Source organism: Felis catus, chromosome C1 (genome assembly GCF_018350175.1).
Source record: "Felis catus isolate Fca126 chromosome C1, F.catus_Fca126_mat1.0, whole genome shotgun sequence".
In the NCBI taxonomy this organism is placed as follows: Eukaryota; Metazoa; Chordata; class Mammalia; order Carnivora; family Felidae; genus Felis; species Felis catus.
Genome location: NC_058375.1, coordinates 187,439,131 through 187,457,875, shown reverse-complemented (window position 1 = coordinate 187,457,875; position 18,745 = coordinate 187,439,131). Strand labels below are relative to the sequence as shown.

The following is an 18,745-nucleotide window of genomic DNA, read 5'->3' as shown; positions in this document are numbered from 1 at the left end:
TTTGTGGCTCTTGATTGTATATTCTTACAGGGAGGATAGACACTTGCATCTGTCAGCCAACTAGACTAGGAAACTAGCAATCCCAGATCACCTTAATTCACTTGAGATTGAGATTGAAATGATTTAGGTTTGTTTCCTATGAGGATTAGTCTTTTAATGGTTTAATCTTATTCCTAGTAGTAGGACTGGGACTAGTGTGAGGCAAGTAAGTCACAAGACAAGGAGGCTCTTATTCTCGTGGTTTAACCTTTTGGGGTCCCAACTGAAAGCCTAGATGTTTACCTTGGCTTTTCATCCTTGGCAGGGTCTGAACTCTGCTTTTTGTTCCCTAATTCTGGCATATCTATCTCCAGGCTCTGCTCATTTTCTTAACTCTTAGCCTCCACAAATGCCTGGAAGGAAAAATGGTACCAAATGATGGGGCTTATTGTCTCTGAAATTCCTATAATCTTGGATCTGTAAATCCTTGGTGCTTTTGTAACTGACTGATGCTTTCAGACACAATTTTTTAAAATTTTTATTAAAAACATTTTTAAATGTTTATTTATTTTTGAGAGAGAAACAGAGACAGAGTGCAAGTGGGGAAGTGGCAGATAGAGAGGAAACACAGAATCTGAAGTAGGCTCCAGGCTCTGAGCTGTCAGCACAGAGCCCGACACAGGGCTCTAATTCATAGCGAGATCCTGACCTGAGCTGAAGTTGGACTCTTAAGCAACTGAGCTATCGAGGTGCCCCACTTTCAAATACAATTTTTAAAAAATATATTGTCCAGCCTTTTTAGTTGTGTAGTAAGATGGTTTATCTGAAGTAACCTAGTCCACCATTGCCAGAAGCAGAATTCCTTGGTCACTTAAAAAATGATTCTTTATGTTGAATACATTTTTTACTCAGACTCATAACTTATTAATTCATTAACATTGAGCTGAATGACCAAAGAACCCTTTTATCCTCTATTCTGATGTTTTATTCATTTAGTAACATTATTGAATACCTAGTGTGTGTCAGGCACTATTATAGGGTACTAGATATACAATGGTGATTTTTAAAAACATATTTGTTAGTGTCCTCTTTCCTTCTTTGTAAGCATAATGAAGGTTTATCAATACCCCATCCCACCCCCACCAAAGTCTGCTGTTAGTTTCATTGATTTTTTTTTCTGTTGTCTTTTTAGTTTCTATTTTTCCCCACTCTGGTCTTTGTTATTTCCTTTGTTTTACTAATTTTGGCTTAGTTCTTTTTCCTGGTTCCTTGAAGTATAAAATTATTTGAGATCTTTCTTTTTCTTATTGTAAATGCTTACTGCTTTTAACTTACCTCTTAGAAGTGTTTTTGCTACATCCCATAAGTTTTGATATGTTGTATTTCCATTTTCATTTGTCTCAAGATATTTAAAAATATTTTTCTTTTGGTTTCCTCTTTGACCCATTGGTTATTCAGTAGCATGTTGCTTAATCTCCGCTGAAAATTTGTGAAATTAGCAGTTTCTTCTCGGAATTGATTATGGTCAGAAAGGATGCTTGATATGATTTTAGTCATCTTAAATTTATGAGTACTTGTTTTATGGCCTAACATATCTATCCTGAAGAATGTTTCACATGTACTTAAGATGACCATTGGATGGAATGTTCTATAGAAGTATTAACTCTGTGATTTAATGTGTAGTTTAGCTTCAGTGTTTCTTTATAAATTTTCTGTTTGGTTGATCTATCTATTGATGTAAGTGGGGTTTTAAAGTCCCTTACTATTATTATATTGCTGTCTCTTTCTTCCTTCATATCTGTTCACATTTGGTTTACATATTTAGGTGCATATTTAGGTGCATATTAGGTTTACATATTTAGGTGCATTTAGGTTACATATTAGGTGCATAGTTGAGTGCATAACTGTTTACAAATGTCATATTCTCTTGTTGGATTGACCCCTTTATCATTATATAGTGATCTTTGTCTCTCATTACAGTCTTTGGCTTAAAGTCTATTTTGTGTGCTGTAAGTATTAGTAGTCCTACACTCTTTTGGTTCCTGTTTGCATGGAATATCTTTTTCCATAGCTTTTCTTTCAGTCAGTAGGTGTCCTTTAAGCTTAAGTGTCTCTCTTGTAGGCAGCATATAGTTGGGTCTTGGGTGTTTTTTTTTTTTAATCAGCTACTCTGTCTTTTGATTGGAGAATTTAGTCTGTTTACATTTAAAGTAATTATTAAAAAGTATGGACTTACTATTGCTATTTTGTTCATTATTTTCTGGCTGTTTTTTAAATTCCTTTTTTCCCCTCTTATTTTCTTGCTGTCTTCTTTTGTGATTTGATGGTTATTTGCAATGGTACACTTAGATTCCTTTATCTTTTGTGTGTCTACTCTAGGTTTTTCTTTGTGATTTACCAGGAGGCTTACAAAACACATATTTAAAACAGTCTATTTTAAGCTGATAACAATTTAACTTTGAATGTAATAAAGCTCTGTATTTTTATCCCCCCCCCCCCCATTTTATGCTTCTGATGTCACAGTTTGCATCTTTTTACTTTATCTTATTTATTTGTTAAGTAATTTAACAAATTATTGTACTTGTAGTAATTTTTTTGAATCTTTTTGTCTCTTAACCTTCATATCAGGGTTATATGTGATTCACCCCCCACCATTACAATATTAGAATATCCTGAATTTAACTATATATTTACCTTTGCCAGTGAGATTTATAGTTTCATATGCTTTTATGTTACTGATTTGTATCCTTTTTGTTTGGCTTGAACAAGTCCCTTTGTAACATTTCTTGTAGGACTGGTCTAGTGGTGATGAACCCTTTTAGGTTTTGTTTGTCTAGAAAATTTTAATTTCTCCTTCGATTCTGAAGGACAACTTTGTCATGTAGAGTATTCTTGGTTGACAGGTTTTTTGTTGTTTTGTTGTTGTTGTTGTTGTTGTTGTTGTTTTACTTTTGGCACTTTGAATATGTCATGCCACTTTCTTCTGTCCTGGAAAGATTCTGCTGAAAAATATGATAGCTTTCGTCCCCCCCCCAAGTTAGTTAACATACAGTGTAGTCTTGGCTTTAAGAGTAGAACCCAGTGATTCATCTCTTACATATGACACCTAGTGCTCATCCTAAAGAGTGCTCCCCTTAATGCCCGTCATGCATTTAACTCACACCCCACCCCCACATCCCTACCAACCCTCACTTCTCTGCTTTTAAGAGTCTCTTATGGTTTGCCTCCCTCTGTGTTTTTATCTTATTTTTCCTTCCCTTCCTCTATGGTCATCTGTTAAGTTTCTCCAATTCCACATATGAGTGAAATCATATGATAACTCTTTCTCTGACTTATTTCACTTAGCATTAATACCCTCCAGTTTCATCCACATTGTCGCAAATGGCAAGATTTCATTCTTTTTCATTGACGAGTATTATTCTGCTGTGTGTGTGTGTGTGCATGTGTGTGTATGTATCACACATGTTCTTTATACTTTCATCAGTTGATGGACATTTGGGCTCTTTCCATAATTTGGCTATTGTTGATAGTGCCGCTATAAATATTGGGGTGCATGTGCCCCTTTGAGTCAGCATTTTTGTATCCTTTGGTTAAATTTCTAGTAATGCAACTGCTGGGTCATAGAGTAGTTCTATTTTTAATTTTTTGAGGAAGCTCTACACTGTTTTCCAGAGTGGCTACACCAGTTTTCATTCCCAGTAATAGTACAATAGGGTTCCCATTTCTATACATCCTCGCCAACATCTATTGTTGCCTGAGTTGTTAATTTTAGCTACTCTGACCAGTGTGAGGTGGTATGTCACAGTGGTTTTGATTATCTTTTCATGTGTTTGTTTGCCATCTGGATGTCGTCTTTGGAAAAATGTTTATTCATGTCTTCTGCCCAGTTCTTCACTGGATTATTTGATTTGGGGGTGTTGAGTTTAGTAAGTTCTTTATTGATTTTGGATACTAACCCTGTATCCAGCATGTCATTTGCAAGTATCTTCTCCCATTCTATCAGTTGCCTTTTAGTTTGGTTGATTGTTTCCTTTGCTGTGTAGAAGCTTTATTTATTTATTTATTTAGTTAGTTAGTTAGTTAGTTAGTTAGTTATTATCATTATTATCATTATCATCGTTTTTAACGTTTATTTATTTTTGAGAAGAGAGAAACAGAGCATGAGTGGGGGAGGAGAGAGAAAGAGGGAGACACAGAATCTGAAACAGGCTCCAGGCTCTGAGCTGTCAGCACAGAGCCCGACGTGGGGCTTGAATTCACGGACCGTGATATCATGACCTGAGCTGAAGTCGGACGCTCAACTGACTGAGCCACCCAGGCGCCCCTATTATTTTTTTTAAGGTTTATTCATTTTTCAGAGACAGAGCATGAGTGGGGGAGGAGCAAAGAGAGAGGGAGACAAAGAATATGAAGCAGGCTCCAGGCTCTGAGCTGTCAGCACAGAGCCCGATTCAGGGCTCGAACTTCACGGACCATGAGATCATGACCTGAGCCAAAGTTGGAAGCTCAGCCAACTGAGCCACCCAGGTGCCCCTGTAGAAGCTTTTTTTATCTTGATAAGGTCCCAGTAGTTCACTTTTGCTTTGATTTCCTTTGCCTCTAGAGACATGTCAAGTAAGAAGTTCTTGCCGAGTTGTGGCTGTGGCTGAGGTTGCTGTCTGTTTTCTCCTGTAGGATTTTGATGGTTTTCTGTCTCAGATTTAGGTCTTTCATCCATTTTGAATTTGTTTTTGTGTATGGTGTAAGAAAGCGGTCCAGGGCCTGGCACTTCAGAAAGTGCGTTTGGAGTGTGCTTTGTGTACTCTGTTGTGTTTTGACTGCTCTATCCCACTGGTCAGTCCTCTGCAAAGCTCCTCTTTGCTTATAGTGGTGGAGTGTTTGGACCTTCAACCAAGTGTGCTTTGATGTGTTCATTGAAGTAACCCTGTAAAAAAAAAGAAAAAGTGGGTGGGTGCTGATAGTTTTTTGTTGTTCCATTTTATATGGAATTAATTTTCCTGAAATTTTTTATAAGAGATTTGGTTTAGAAAGCTTCACAAGCTTTACAGAACTCCCATTTCTGATGTTTTCATTTGGTGTTAAAATATATGAATTGCTGTCTAAGATTTTCTGGAGCCTGTCCTGGATTAGAGACCTGGTTGGTCAGTTTTAAGCATTCACAGTGGTTAGACTGCTCCAGTCCTTTTAATGGTTGACATAAATCCTTTGTACTCACTTGCTATTGGAATGAGCGAAACTCTCCCAGTTTTAACTGCTATTCTCAAATTGGCCTGCTGTACTTTCATCTAACTACCTGTTGGCTATTTTGAGGTTCTCTTATTTTCAGGTGCCTCTTTTATACCTGTTGTCTTCTGCCATATATACACTGATACCTTGAAGGTCTTATGTATATGTTTTGGGATTCATAGAGATACCTTGTCACATGATTTTGTTGTAAATGTTGCCCATAGGTTTTTGGGTTTGTTACTGAGCTACTCTGAATATTTTTATGTAGAGATTTGAGAAGATTAAAAACCTATGCTACCCCTGCTGGCATTATCTTCTAGCGTTTCCCTCTTTGGCTAAACTTTCATATTTATAATAATTTTATCTATAGTATCATTTGGGAGAATTTAAACAGTCATACCTACAAATAACGACAATTAAGATTTTTTTATTCCCAGTTCTTACACTTGAATTTTGTTTTCTTCTCTTATGATGCTAGCTAGAAGCTCTAGTCAGTGTCTAATATAAATGGCAAGGGTGGGCATCCTTGTTTTGTTCATGATCTTTAAAGGCAACACTTCTGGCATTTAATAGTTAAAAGCATTATTTATATAGGGTTTTTACATATAGATATGCTATACCAGGTTAAGTAAATAATTCCATTTTACTTCTAGTTTTATAAGTTTTTTAAAAAAAAATCATAAATGGATGTTGGATTTTGCCAAGTTCTTTGTCTCTTTTAATCAGTTAAATTGTGTTTATATTTTCTAATGTCAATGTCAAAATATCCTTATATACATGGAATAAATCCTACTTGTTCATTATATATTATCTTTCTATATACTACTGGATTTTTATACTAAAATTATATCTGTTTGTAATATTTGCATCTATGTTCATGAATGAGATGAGACTAATTTTCCTTGTTTGTAATGTCCTTATTAGGGTTAATTACAGTAATAGTGTCCTAATGAAATGAATTGGGAAACATATCCTCTTTCCATTTAGTTCTTGTCAGTTACATCTTTAGGTGACTAAAGCCTTTTGAAATTTCTTGGATTAGAAGCTAAATTCCTATTTTTTCGTTTGTTTTGTTCCAGAAAATATCATGTATATATTGGGTAATTTATAACATATGTATATACAAGTTTAATGAGACCTATATATTGAATAACTTCTAAAACATGTATGTATAGCTTAAATAAAGATAATAAGACTGTTGCCTAGATATTTATTCATCACCATATTTGGAAGTCCTAGCCACAGCAGTCAGACAACAAAATGAAATAAGAGGCATCCATATTGAAAAGGAAGAAGTAAAATTATCGCTATTTGCAGATGACATGATACTCTATATAGAAAACCCAAAAGATTCCACCAAAAGTTGCTAGAACTGATATACAAATTCACTAAAGTTGTGGGATACAATAGCAGCATACAGAAATCTATTGCATTTCTATACACACCAATAATGAAATAGCAGAAAGAGAAATCAAGGAATCAATCCCATTTACAATTACACCAAAAACCATGAGATACCTAAGAATAAACCTAACCAAAGTACAGGTGAAAGACCTGTACTCTGAAAACTATAAAACACTGATGAAAGAAATTGAAGATGACACAAACAAGTGGAAAATCACTCCATGCTCCTGGATTGGAAGAGCAAATATTGTTAAAATGTCCATGCTACCCAAAGCAATCTACACATTTAATGCAATCCCTATCAAAATACCACCAAGAATCTTCACAGAGCTAGAACAAACAATCCTAAAATTTGTATGGAATGACAAAAGACCCCAATAGCCAAAGCCACCTTGAAAAAGAAAAGCAAAACTAGAGGCATCACAATTCTGGACTTTAAGTTATGTTACAAAGCTGTAATCATCAAGACAGTATGGTACTGGCACAAAAACAGACACATAAATCAATAGAACTGAATAGAAAACCCAGAAATGAACCCACAACTATATGGTCAATTAGTCTTTGACAAAGCAAGAAAGAATATTCAATGGGAAAAAGACAGTCTCTTCAACAGATGGTGTTGGGAAAACTGAACAGCAACATACAAAAGAATGAAACTGGGGGGCGCCTAGGTGGTGCAGTCAGTTAAGCGTCCGACTTCAGCCAGGTCACGATCTCGCAGTCCCTGAGTTCGAGCCCCGCGTCAGGCTCTGGGCTGATGGCTCGGAGCCTGGAGCCTGTTTCTGATTCTGTGTCTCCCTCTCTCTCTGCCCCTCCCCCGTTCATGCTCTGTCTCTCTCTGTCCCAAAAATAAATAAACGTTGAAAAAAAAATTTTTTAAAGAATGAAACTGGATCACTTTTTTACCACCACACACAAAAATGAATTCTAAATGGATTAAAAACCTAAATATGAGACAGACAACCATTAAAATCCTAGATAACAGAGGCAGTAACCTCTTTGACATCAGCCATAGGAACTTCTTACTAGATATGTCTCCTGAGGCAAGGGAAACAAAAGCAAAAATGAACTGTTGGGACTTCATCAAAATAAAAACCTTCTGCACAGTGAAGGAAACAATCAACAAAACTAAAAGCAACCCATGGAATGAGAGAGGATATTTGTGAATGACATATCTGATAAAGGGTTAGTATCTAAAATATATAAAGAACTTAGACATCTCAACACCCAAAAACCAATTAAAGAATGGGCAGAAGATATGAATAGACATTTTCCCAAAGAAGACATCCAGATGGCCAACAGACATGTAAAAAGATGCTCAGGGAAATACAAATCAAAACTGCAATGAGATACCCCTCACACCTGTCAGAATGGCTAAAATGAACAACACAAGAAACAACCGATGGATAAAGGAGAGCCATCTTACACTGTTGGTGGGAATGCAAACTAGTGCAGCTACTTAGGACAAAACAGTATGGAGGTTCCTCAAAAAGTTAAAAATCCAGCAATGGCACTACTAGGTATTTACCCAAAGAATACAAAAAATAGTAATTCAAAGGGATACATGCACCCCAATGTTTATAGCAGCATTATCAACAATAGCCAAATTATGGAAAGAGCCCAAATGTCCGTTAACTGATGAGTGGATAAAGACACACACACACACACACACACACACACACACACACACACACACACACACGAATATTACTCAGGCATAAAGAAGAATGAAATGTTGCTATTTGCAATGACATGGATGGAGCTAGAGTATTATGCTAAGTGAAATAAGTCAGAGAAAGAAAAATACCATATGATTTCACTCATAGGCAGAATTTAAGAAACAAAGGAAATGATCATAGGGGAAAAAAGAGAGAAACCAAGAAACAGCCTCTTAGCTATAAAGAACAAGCTAATGGTTACCAGAGGGGAGGTCGGAGGGAGGGATGGGTTAAATGAGTGATGGTGATTAAAGAGTGTACTTAGTGTGATGCACACCAGGTGTTGTATGGAAATTTTGAATCACTAAATTGTACACCTGAAACTAATATTACATTGTATATTAACTAACTGGAATTTGAATAAAAACTTAAAATCATCACTATCAAAAATGTGTTTTGTGTGCCATTATGAGATTCCATCCTCTCCTCAACCCTCCTCAGGTAGCTACTGCTCTCATTTTTATTATAATCATTCCTTTCTTTCATATTCTTAATATATTGCTGGTTTGCCTCTCAGAACATTTTATAAGTGTATCATACTGAATGTATTCTTCTGTGAATCATGCCATATATGTTCTTCTGTCACTTATTTTTTAAATGTATACCTGATTTCTTTCTTTAGGCTGGAAAAAATGAAAAAAGAATATAGGAATCTGAGTACATGGATAGAAAAAGCTAGCTATTTAGAAGGAGTTCTTACCCCAAAATTGGCCAATAAAGAATGTAAGGTAATTAACATAATACATTCTTCATATCTAACTTCTAATACTATTTATTTAAAAAAGATTATGATAATTAAAAGTGATAATAAGATATTGCTTAGTTCTTGATATATAAAATGCTATTCATGATTCATGTACTTTCCTATTTTCCTAATGTGACATTCAATAAATGTTAACTAATAATTTGTAAGGTTTCGTTTTTTAACAGCTTTGTTAAGATATAATTCACTTGCTTAAAGTATAGAATTCAGTGACCTTTAGTATATTCACAGAATTGTATGTCCATTGCTATAATCAATTTTCAAACATCATTACCCCCCAAAGAAACCCCCTAACCAAACCTCTCACACCCCTCTAGCCCTAGACAATAACGAATATCCTTCCTGTTTTCATAGATTTGCTGATCCTAAACATTTCATTTGAGTGGAACCAATGAATATATAGTTCTTTGTGACTTGCTTCTTTAATTTAGCATAGTGTTTTCAGGATTCATCCCATTGTAGCATGTAGCAATACTTTGTTTCTTTTTACTACCAAATAATATTCCACTATATGGATATGTACCACATTTTGTTTATCCTCATCAGTTGATGGACATTTGGATTGTTTTGACTTTTTAGCTGTCATCAGTTATGCTCCTGTGACCATTCACATGCAGATTTTTATGTGGGCATATGTTTGTGATTTTCTTGGGTATATACCTAGGAGTGGAATTGTTAGATCATACAGTAATTCCCTCTTTAACTTTTTCAGGAACTGTCAAACTGTTTTTCATATCAGCTGCACAACAGCTGATATGAAATCCAACCAACAATGTACGAAGGTTCCATATATTCTCCAACACTTGTTATTTTACTTTTCTGTTGTTGTTGTTTTAATTATAGCCATCCCAGTGGTTTGAAGTGGTAACTTTTCGGTAGTGGTTTTGATTTGCCTTTCTCTGATAACCATTGATGTGAACATCTTTTCATGTGTTTACTGGCCATTTGTATATCTTCTTTGATCAATGTTTATTCAAATCCTTTGTTGATTTTAAAAATTGGGTTATTTTTATTTTTTAATTTTTTAACGTTTATTTTTGAGAGAGAGAGAGAGAGGGCAAACAAGCGTGAGTGGAGGGAGGGGCAGAGAGAGAGACACACACACACACACAGAATGTGAAGCAGGCTCCAGGCTCTGAGCTGTCAGCACAGAGCCTGACGTGGGGCTCGAACTCACCAACTGTGAGATCATGACCTGAAGTCAGACGCTTAACTGAGTCACCCATGCATCCCTAGGTTATTTTTATTTTTATTGTTCAGTTGTAAGAGTTCTTTATATATTTTGAATACTAGACCTTTGTCACATATATAAGTGAGGTTTAATATTTAGAAATATAATCTAACCAGGGCGCCTGGGTGACTCAGTCAGGTAAGCGTCTGACTTTGGCTCAGGTCATGATCTCACTGTTGATGGGTTCGAGCCCCGAGTCGGGCTCTGTACTGACTCAGAGCCTGGAGCCTGCTTCACATTCTGTGTCTCCTTCTCTCCTGTCCCTCCCCTGCTCACGCTCTGTCTCTGTGTCTCAAAATAAATAAACATCAAAAAAAATTTTAGAAACCTATATATTTTGACCTGTGGCAATAGAGATTCAAAGAGGTTTCAGTAAATTCATAAAATGTTGACTAAGATCACAGCCTTGAAGTGGTAGTCATAACATACAGATATATTAATGATTTTCAGTGCCTCATTATAATTGGGCATAGTGATACTGCTTTAGGGTAAATTGATTAGCACTTCCTCATACAGAATTAGTATTTTATGGAAAATTGGGGGGGGCTCTTCATTAAAGGAACTATGGACTTTGTGTTCTTATTAAAACATCAGTATTTTATAACAGTCAGGGATCATCCTACCTTATAATTCCTCTTTGCAACTTATAGGCCATAATGTTTTCCAATAAAAAAGTAATCTGTTTTCTGGGTGTATTCTCTTATGTCACTTGAAGTTACAATATTATGTCATTTATCTCATAATCTTTTTCTCTCCTACATTTGTCACTCAAATACCCTATCAATTCTTGGATATCCTCTCCTTGAAACATTAACTCCTAGCTAGAGTATACTCTTTAAAATAGTGTTGTTTGGATTGCTTTTCTCATAAACCCATATTCTTCTGTACATTTTAAAGAAGGTAATAAAAGAAGTTATAAAGGCAGATTAGCTTTGTCAACATTTCTCCAATATCTTTTTTTTTTTCTTGTTTCTAGGGAAGTGATACCAATGAGGTACTTGAAAGCCAATTTGAAAAGAAGTCTGAAGATACTGTACTATCAGGTTCAGAAACTTAATTCACATTATTTATTTATTATTAAGATAATTAAAAAGAAGGTGGTTGTATCACAAAAAGAAAATTAATAATTCGCTTTAGGTGGATTTCATTTTTTTCTTGGAAATAAATATGCATCTCATTATAGTTTTACTATTAGGTATTTATTTTGTAACACCTTAAAGAAAAGACTTAGACCCAATTAAGAGTTATTTTTTTTTAAATGCTCCTGTATTCCTTGTAAGGACAAGAAAATAGTTAAATCTTAACTATGATCTTTGAAAAAGTATATTCTTAAACGTTAGCTGTAGAGGTGTGTGTGTGTGTAAGAGGAAGGAAGACAGCAGAGGACAGGAAATTAAATTAGCATTAAATTTTAGAACTTACCACAAATTATCAATAAGATAATGGAAGAGATTGCTATGGTACTCTTTAAAAAAATCTGTTAAAAGATTCATTTAGAAAGTAAGTTAAAATATATGCATAATACTATATTTATAAAATCTTGGATTCTGCCAGTGTAGAATAATGATTTATTGTTGCAAGACTTGTGCCACAAATTACTTCTCTACTTCCCTGCTTCTACCTCCTGGCCACCTTAGCTTTTGATATGTTCTTTTCCTAACCTCTGAGGATCAACCAGACTAGCAGAGCTACTGAATCTTTAGCCTTCTCTTCACCTGAAATGCTCGTTTCACGAGTAAGAGAATTGAAGAGTGGAGGTTTACCTCTCTTACTCACTGGTGGTTGCCAACTTTTTTTTCCCCAAAGAGTTTATTTTTATTTTTATTTATTATTATTTTTTTCTTATCCAAAGAGTTTTTTTTTTTTTCTTAGCTGAAGAGTTTAAGTCTGGTGACTTGTTTTCTTCTGGTATTCCTATATCTTCTTTTTTTTTTTTTTTTTTAATTTTTTTTTCAACGTTTATTTATTTTTGGGACAGAGAGAGACAGAGCATGAACGGGGGAGGGGCAGAGAGAGAGGGAGACACAGAATCGGAAACAGGCTCCAGGCTCTGAGCCATCAGCCCAGAGCCCGACGCGGGGCTGGAACTCACGGACCGCCGAGATCGTGACCTGGCTGAAGTCGGACGCTTAACCGACTGCGCCACCCAGGCACCCCTCCTATATCTTCTTATAGCTTCAGCTAACATTTATTCATCACTGTGTTGCAGGCCTTTACCTGGATTATATAACTCAGTCCTCACATCAGTCAGTTGAGGGTGCTATTATTATTTATCCAGATTTTACAGATGAGAAAGCTGAGGATCAAACAGATTAAGTAACCAGTCAAAAGTTACACAGCCATTAACTGATTGGGGTTGAATTTGAACCTCGTCTGTTTGACCCAAGAGCTCAAACATTTGGGGTGCCTGGGTGGCTCAGTCGGTTAAGTGTTGACTCTTGATTTTGGCTCAGGTCATGATCTCACGGTTTGTGATTCCAGCCCTTCATTGGGCTCTGCACTGACAGTGTGGAGCTTGTTTGAAATCCTCTGCCCCTCCCCTATTCTCTCTCTCTGTCTGTCTGTCTCTCTCTCTCAAAATAAGTAAATAAAAACTTTAAAAAGTATATCAAGAGCTCAAGCATTTAACCATATTGCTGCTCACATCTTACATATACTTGTGTCATACCTATAAGATAAGCCATCATTATCCTGTTTTACATATGGGAAAACCAAAGCTCAGAAAAATGGGTAAGCTTACCCCACAGCTAATAGTGACCATAATAAATTTTGTTTTATACTAGACTTAATACATACCTTTGTATCTCAATTTTTTATTCCTTCTTTCTTCCTTTTAGGTTTTCTTTTCTACTTGATAAATATAGACTCTATATTTCTAGAAAAATTTTTATAAGTGCTTCAGTCAGCCTCTTTTGAATGGTCCTAATTTCTCTGGATACATAAAACTTTATTCCAGTATCTTTTTTTCAGTCCCAGCTCTATCACTGACCATACGGGATTTATTTTATTTCCTCTTGACTTGTAGCAAAATATACTGTTTATCTGTTTTTATGTCTTACATTGATGAATCTGAAATCTTACCACTTTATGCATGTTTTCATTTTAAGTCCTCACCTTTTCATTTACCATTCCCCCATCTGCCCAGAGAGTCATCAGCCTGTTTTTACTAAATAGTATTTATGTGTGAATAGCTGATTTGATTTAAATTTCTCTTTGCTCTTGGTGAGAAAGATCCTAATAGTATCTTATTAGTGTACATATATAAAAATGTTTATTTTATAATATAATAATATAATATTACTATTCACTTATTTACAGATGTCCCCTGTATAATGAAAGGAGCTGAAACTGCTCCAAGTGAGGTAAGGGAAGTTGGAAGAGAACTTCTAATAGTCACTGTTTTTAAAGGGATGAAACATTTATAAATAAAAAAAAATATTTGTGGATGGGGGGAAAAAAGCACCCAAGAAGTTATTCAGGTTTTTATGGTTATTTCTGTTATGGTAGTATCTGTACAATTACATTATTTAGTTGAGTTAATTTACACTCTTAAAAGGGAAATTACAGCATAAAATGGTAATATTTAAAAATACATGCGAAGATGGGGACAAAAGATGTTGACGAAGAGAAAGGGGGCAGCAATTAATAAAAGCATAGTTAGTTCTGCACATTGATCTTAGAAATTGATGCCACAGACCTAACCACATTCATTACTTTCTCTATGGGTTTATAATCTATGTTTAAAATATAATATTATTTGCATTTTAGCTAATTTTACATAGGAATTCATTCCATAAAGCAATGGATCCCTATGTAAACCAACAAAGAATAAAAGATTTTTCTATACTACTTGACAAATAGGACTTAATATTTTTCATTGTTGGGTGAATGTCTTCTAAATATCAATTGGAGAGTCAACATGTACTGGTTTCCCCAGTCCAAGGAGACAGAGGGGAAAAAAAGACAACATAGAGCATTTTTCTTTCTTTTTTTTTTTTTAAATATGAAATTTATTGTCAAGTTGGTTTGCATGCAACACCCAGTGCTCATCCCAACAGGTGCCCTCCTCAATACCCATCACCCACCCCCCCCTCCCTCCCACCCCCCATTAACCCTCGGTTCTCAGTTTTTAAGAGTCTCTTATGTTTTGGCTCCCTCCCTCTCTAACCTTTTTTTTTTTCCTTCCCCTCCCCCATGGGTTTCTGTTAAGTTTCTCAGGATCTACATAAGAGTGAAAACATATAGTATCTGTATTTCTCTGTATGGCTTATTTCACTTAGCATCACACTCTCCAGTTCCATCCATGTTGCTACAAAAGGCCATATTTCATTCTTTCTCATTGCCATGTAGTATTCCATTGTGTATATAAAGCACAATTTCTTTATCCATTCATCAGTTGATGGACATTTAGGCTCTTTCCATCATTTGGCTATTGTTGAGAGTGCTGCTATAAACATTGGGGTACAAGTGCCCCTATGCATCAGTACTCCTGTATCCCTTAGGTAAATTCCTAGCAGTGCTATTGCTGGGTCATAGGGTAGGTCTATTTTTAATTTTTTGAGGAACCTCCACACTGTTTTCCAGAGTGGCTGCACCAGTTTGCATTCCCACCAACAGTGCAAGAGGGTTCCCATTTCTCCACATCCTCTCCAGCATCTATAGTCTCCTGATTTGTTCATTTTGGCTACTCTGACTGGCGTGAGGTGATATCTGAGTGTGGTTTTGATTTGTATTTCCCTGATGAGGAGCGACGTTGAGCATCTTTTCATGTGCCTGTTGGCCATCTGGATGTCTTCTTCAGAGAAGTGTCTATTCATGTTTTCTGCCCATTTCTTCACTGGATTGTTTTTAAACGGCTGTGGAGTTTGATGAGCTCTTTATAGATTTTGGATACTAGCCCTTTGTCCGATAAGTCATTTGCAAATATCTTTTCCCCTTCTGTTGGTTGCCTTTTAGTTTTGTTGGTTGTTTCCTTTGCTGTGCAGAAGCTTTTTATCTTCATGAGGTCCCAATAGTTCATTTTTGCTTTTAATTCCCTTGTCTTTGGGGATGTGTCAAGTAAGAAATAGCTGCAGCTGAGGTCAGAGAGGTCTTTTCCTGCTTTCTCCTGTAGGGTTTTGATGGTTTCCTGTCTCACATTCAGGTCCTTTATCCATTTTGAGTTTATTTTTGTGAATGGTGTGAGAAAGTGGTCTAGTTTCAGCCTTCTGCATGTTGCTGTCCAGTTCTCCCAGCACCATTTGTTAAAGAGACTGTCTTTTTTCCATTGTATGTTCTTTCCTGCTTTGTCAAAGATGAGTTGGCCATACGTTTGTGGGTCTAGTTCGGGGGTTTCTATTCTATTCCATTGGTCTATGTGTCTGTTTTTGTGCCAATACCATGCTGTCTTGATGATGACAGTTTTGTAGTAGAGGCTAAAGTCTGGGATTGTGATGCCTCCTGCTTTGGTCTTCTTCTTCAAAATTACTTTGGCTATTCGGGGTCTTTTGTGGTTCCATACAAATTTTAGGATTGCTTGTTCTAGCTTTGAGACGAATGTTGTTGGTGCAATTTTGTTTGGGATTGCACTGAATGTGTAGATAGCTTTGGGTAGTATTGACATTTTGACAATATTTATTCTTCCAACCCATGAGCACGGAATCTTTTTTTATTTCTTTATATCTTCTTCAATTTCCTTCATAAGCTTTCTATAGTTTTCAGCATACAGAGATTTTACATCTTTGGTTAGGTTTATCCCTAGGTATTTTATGCTTCTTGGTGCAATTGTGAATGGGATCAGTTTCTTTGTCTTTCTGTTGCTTCATTATTAGTGTATAAGAATGCAACTGATTTCTGTACATTGATTTTGTATCCTGCGACTTTCCTAAATTCATGTGTCAGTTCTAGCAGACTTTTGGTGGAGTCTATCGGATTTTCCATGTATAATATCATGTCATCTGCAAAAAGTGAAAGCTTAACTTCATCTTTGCCAATTTTGATGCCTTTGGTTTCCTTTTGTTGTCTGATTGCTGATGTGAGAACTTCCAACACTGTGTTAAACAACAGCAGTGAAAGTGGACATCCCTGTCGTGTTCCTGATCTCAGGGAGAAAGCTCTCAGTTTTTCCCCATTGAGGATGATATTAGCTATGGGCTTTTCATAAATGGCTTTTATGATGTTTAAGTATGTTCCTTTTATCCCAACTTTCTCGAGGGTTTTTATTAAGAAAGGATGCTGAATTTTGTCAAATGCTTTTTCTGCATCAATTGACAGGATCATATGGTTCTTTTCTTTTATTAACGTGATGTATCACATTGATTGATTTATGAATGATGAACCAGTCCTGCAGCCCATGAATGAATCCCACTTGATCATGGTGAATGATTCTTTTTATATGCTGTTGAATTCGATTTGCTAGTATCTTGTTGAGAATTTTTGCATCCATAGTCATCAGGTATATTGGCCTGTAGCTCTCTCTTTTTGCTGGGTCTCTGTCTGGTTTAGGAACCAAAGTAATGCTGTCTGTATAGAATGAGTCTGGAAGTTTTCCTTCCCTTTCTGTTTTTTTTGGAACTTCTTGAGAAGGATAAGTATTATCTCTGTTTTAATGCAGAATTCCCCTGGGAAGCCATCTGGTCCTGGATTCTTATTTGTTGGGAGATTTTTCATAACTGATTCCATTTCATCACTGGCTATGGGTCTGTTAAAGTTTTCTATTTCTTCCTGTTTGAGTTTTGGAAGTGCGTGTGTGCCTAGGAATTTGTCCATTTTTTCCAGGTTGTCCAGTTTGTTGGCATATAATTTTTCATAGTATTCCCTGGTAAATGCTTGTACTTCTGAGGGGTTGGTTGTAATAATTCCATTTTCATTCATGATTTTATCCATTTGGGTCATCTCCCTTTTCTTTTTGAGAAGCCTGGCTAGAGGTTTATCAATTTTGTTTATTTTTTCAAAAAATCAACTCTTGGTTTCATTGATCTGCTCTACAGTTCTTTTAGATTCTGTATTGTTTATTTCTGCTCTGGTCTTTATTTTTTGTCTTCTTCTGCTGGGTTTGGGCTGTCTTTTCTGTTCTGCTTCTATTTCCTTTAGGTGTGCTGTTAGATTTTGTATTTGGGATTTTTCTTGTTTCTTGAGATAGGCCTGGATTGCAATGTATTTTCCTCTCAGGACTGTCTTCGCTGCATCCCAAAGTGTTTGGATTGTTGTATTTTCATTTTCGTTTGTTTCCATATATTTTTTAATTTCTTCTCTAATTGGCTGATTGACCCATTCATTCCTTAGTAAGGTGTTCTTTAATCTCCATGCTTTTGGAGGTTTTCCAGACTTTTTCCTGTGGTTGATTTCAAGCTTCATAGCATTGTGGTCTGAAAGCGTGCATGGTATGATCTCAATTCTTGTATACTTATGAAGGGCTGTTTTGTGACCCAGTATGTGATCTATTTTGGAGAATGTTCCATGTGCACTCAAGAAGAAAGTATATTCTGTTGCTTTGGGATGCAGAGTTCTAAATATATCTGTCAAGTCCATCTGATCCAATGTATCATTCAAAGCCCTTGTTTCTTTATTGATCCTGTGTCTAGATTAACTATCCATTACTGTAAGTGGAGTATTAAAGTCCCCTGCAATTACCACATTCTTATCAATAAGGTTGCTTATGTTTGTGAGTAATTGTTTTATATATTTGGGGGCTCCCATATTCGGCGCATAGACATTTATAATTGTTAGCTCTTCCTGATGGATAGACCTTGTAATTATTATATAATGGCCTTCTTCACCTCTTGTTACAGCCTTTAATTTAAAGACTAGTTTGTCTGATATAAGTATGGCTACTTCAGCTTTCTTTTGACTTCCAGTAGCGTGATAAATAGTTCTCCATCCCCTCACTTTCAATCTGAAGGTGTCCTCAGGTCTAAAATGAGTCTCTTGTAGACAGCAAATAGATAGGTCTTGTTTTTTTATCCATTCTGATACCCTATGTCTTTATGGTTGGAGCATTTAGTCCATTTACATTCAGTGTTATTATAGAAAGATATGGGTTTAGAGTCATTGTGATGTCTGTAGGTTTCATGCTTGTAGTGGTGTCTCTGGTACTTTGTGGTCCTTGCAACATTTCACTCACAGAATCCCCCTTAGGACTCCTGTAGGGCTGGTTTAGTGGTGATAAATTCCTTCAGTTTTTGTTTGTTTGGGAAGACCTTTATCTCTCCTTCTATTCTGAATGACAGACTTGCTGGATAAAGGATTCTTGACTGCATATTTTTTCTGTTCATCACGTTGAAGATTTCCTGCCATTCCTTTCTGGCCTTCCAAGTTTCAGTGGATAGGTCTGTCGCTAGTCTTATCGGTCTCCCTTTATATGTTAGTTCATGTTGATCCCTAGCTGCTTTCAGAATTTTCTCTTCATCCTTGTATTTTGCCAGTTTCACTATGATATGTTGTTCA

General features: G+C 36.0%; 1 protein-coding gene across 12 annotated transcripts in view; it reads left to right on the top strand.

Moving 5' to 3' along the window:
• The window catches only part of C2CD6 (C2 calcium dependent domain containing 6), a 178,648-nt gene that overhangs the window by 77,264 nt on the left and 82,639 nt on the right, over positions 1-18,745 (top strand). For all 12 annotated transcript variants that reach the window (XM_045034280.1, XM_023259603.2, XM_023259602.2 and 9 more), the window contains 3 exons: positions 8,950-9,055; positions 11,298-11,364; positions 13,640-13,683. In XM_045034280.1, the coding sequence (XP_044890215.1) occupies positions 8,950-9,055; positions 11,298-11,364; positions 13,640-13,683 (217 nt within the window). The remainder of the gene's footprint in view (positions 1-8,949; positions 9,056-11,297; positions 11,365-13,639; positions 13,684-18,745) is intronic.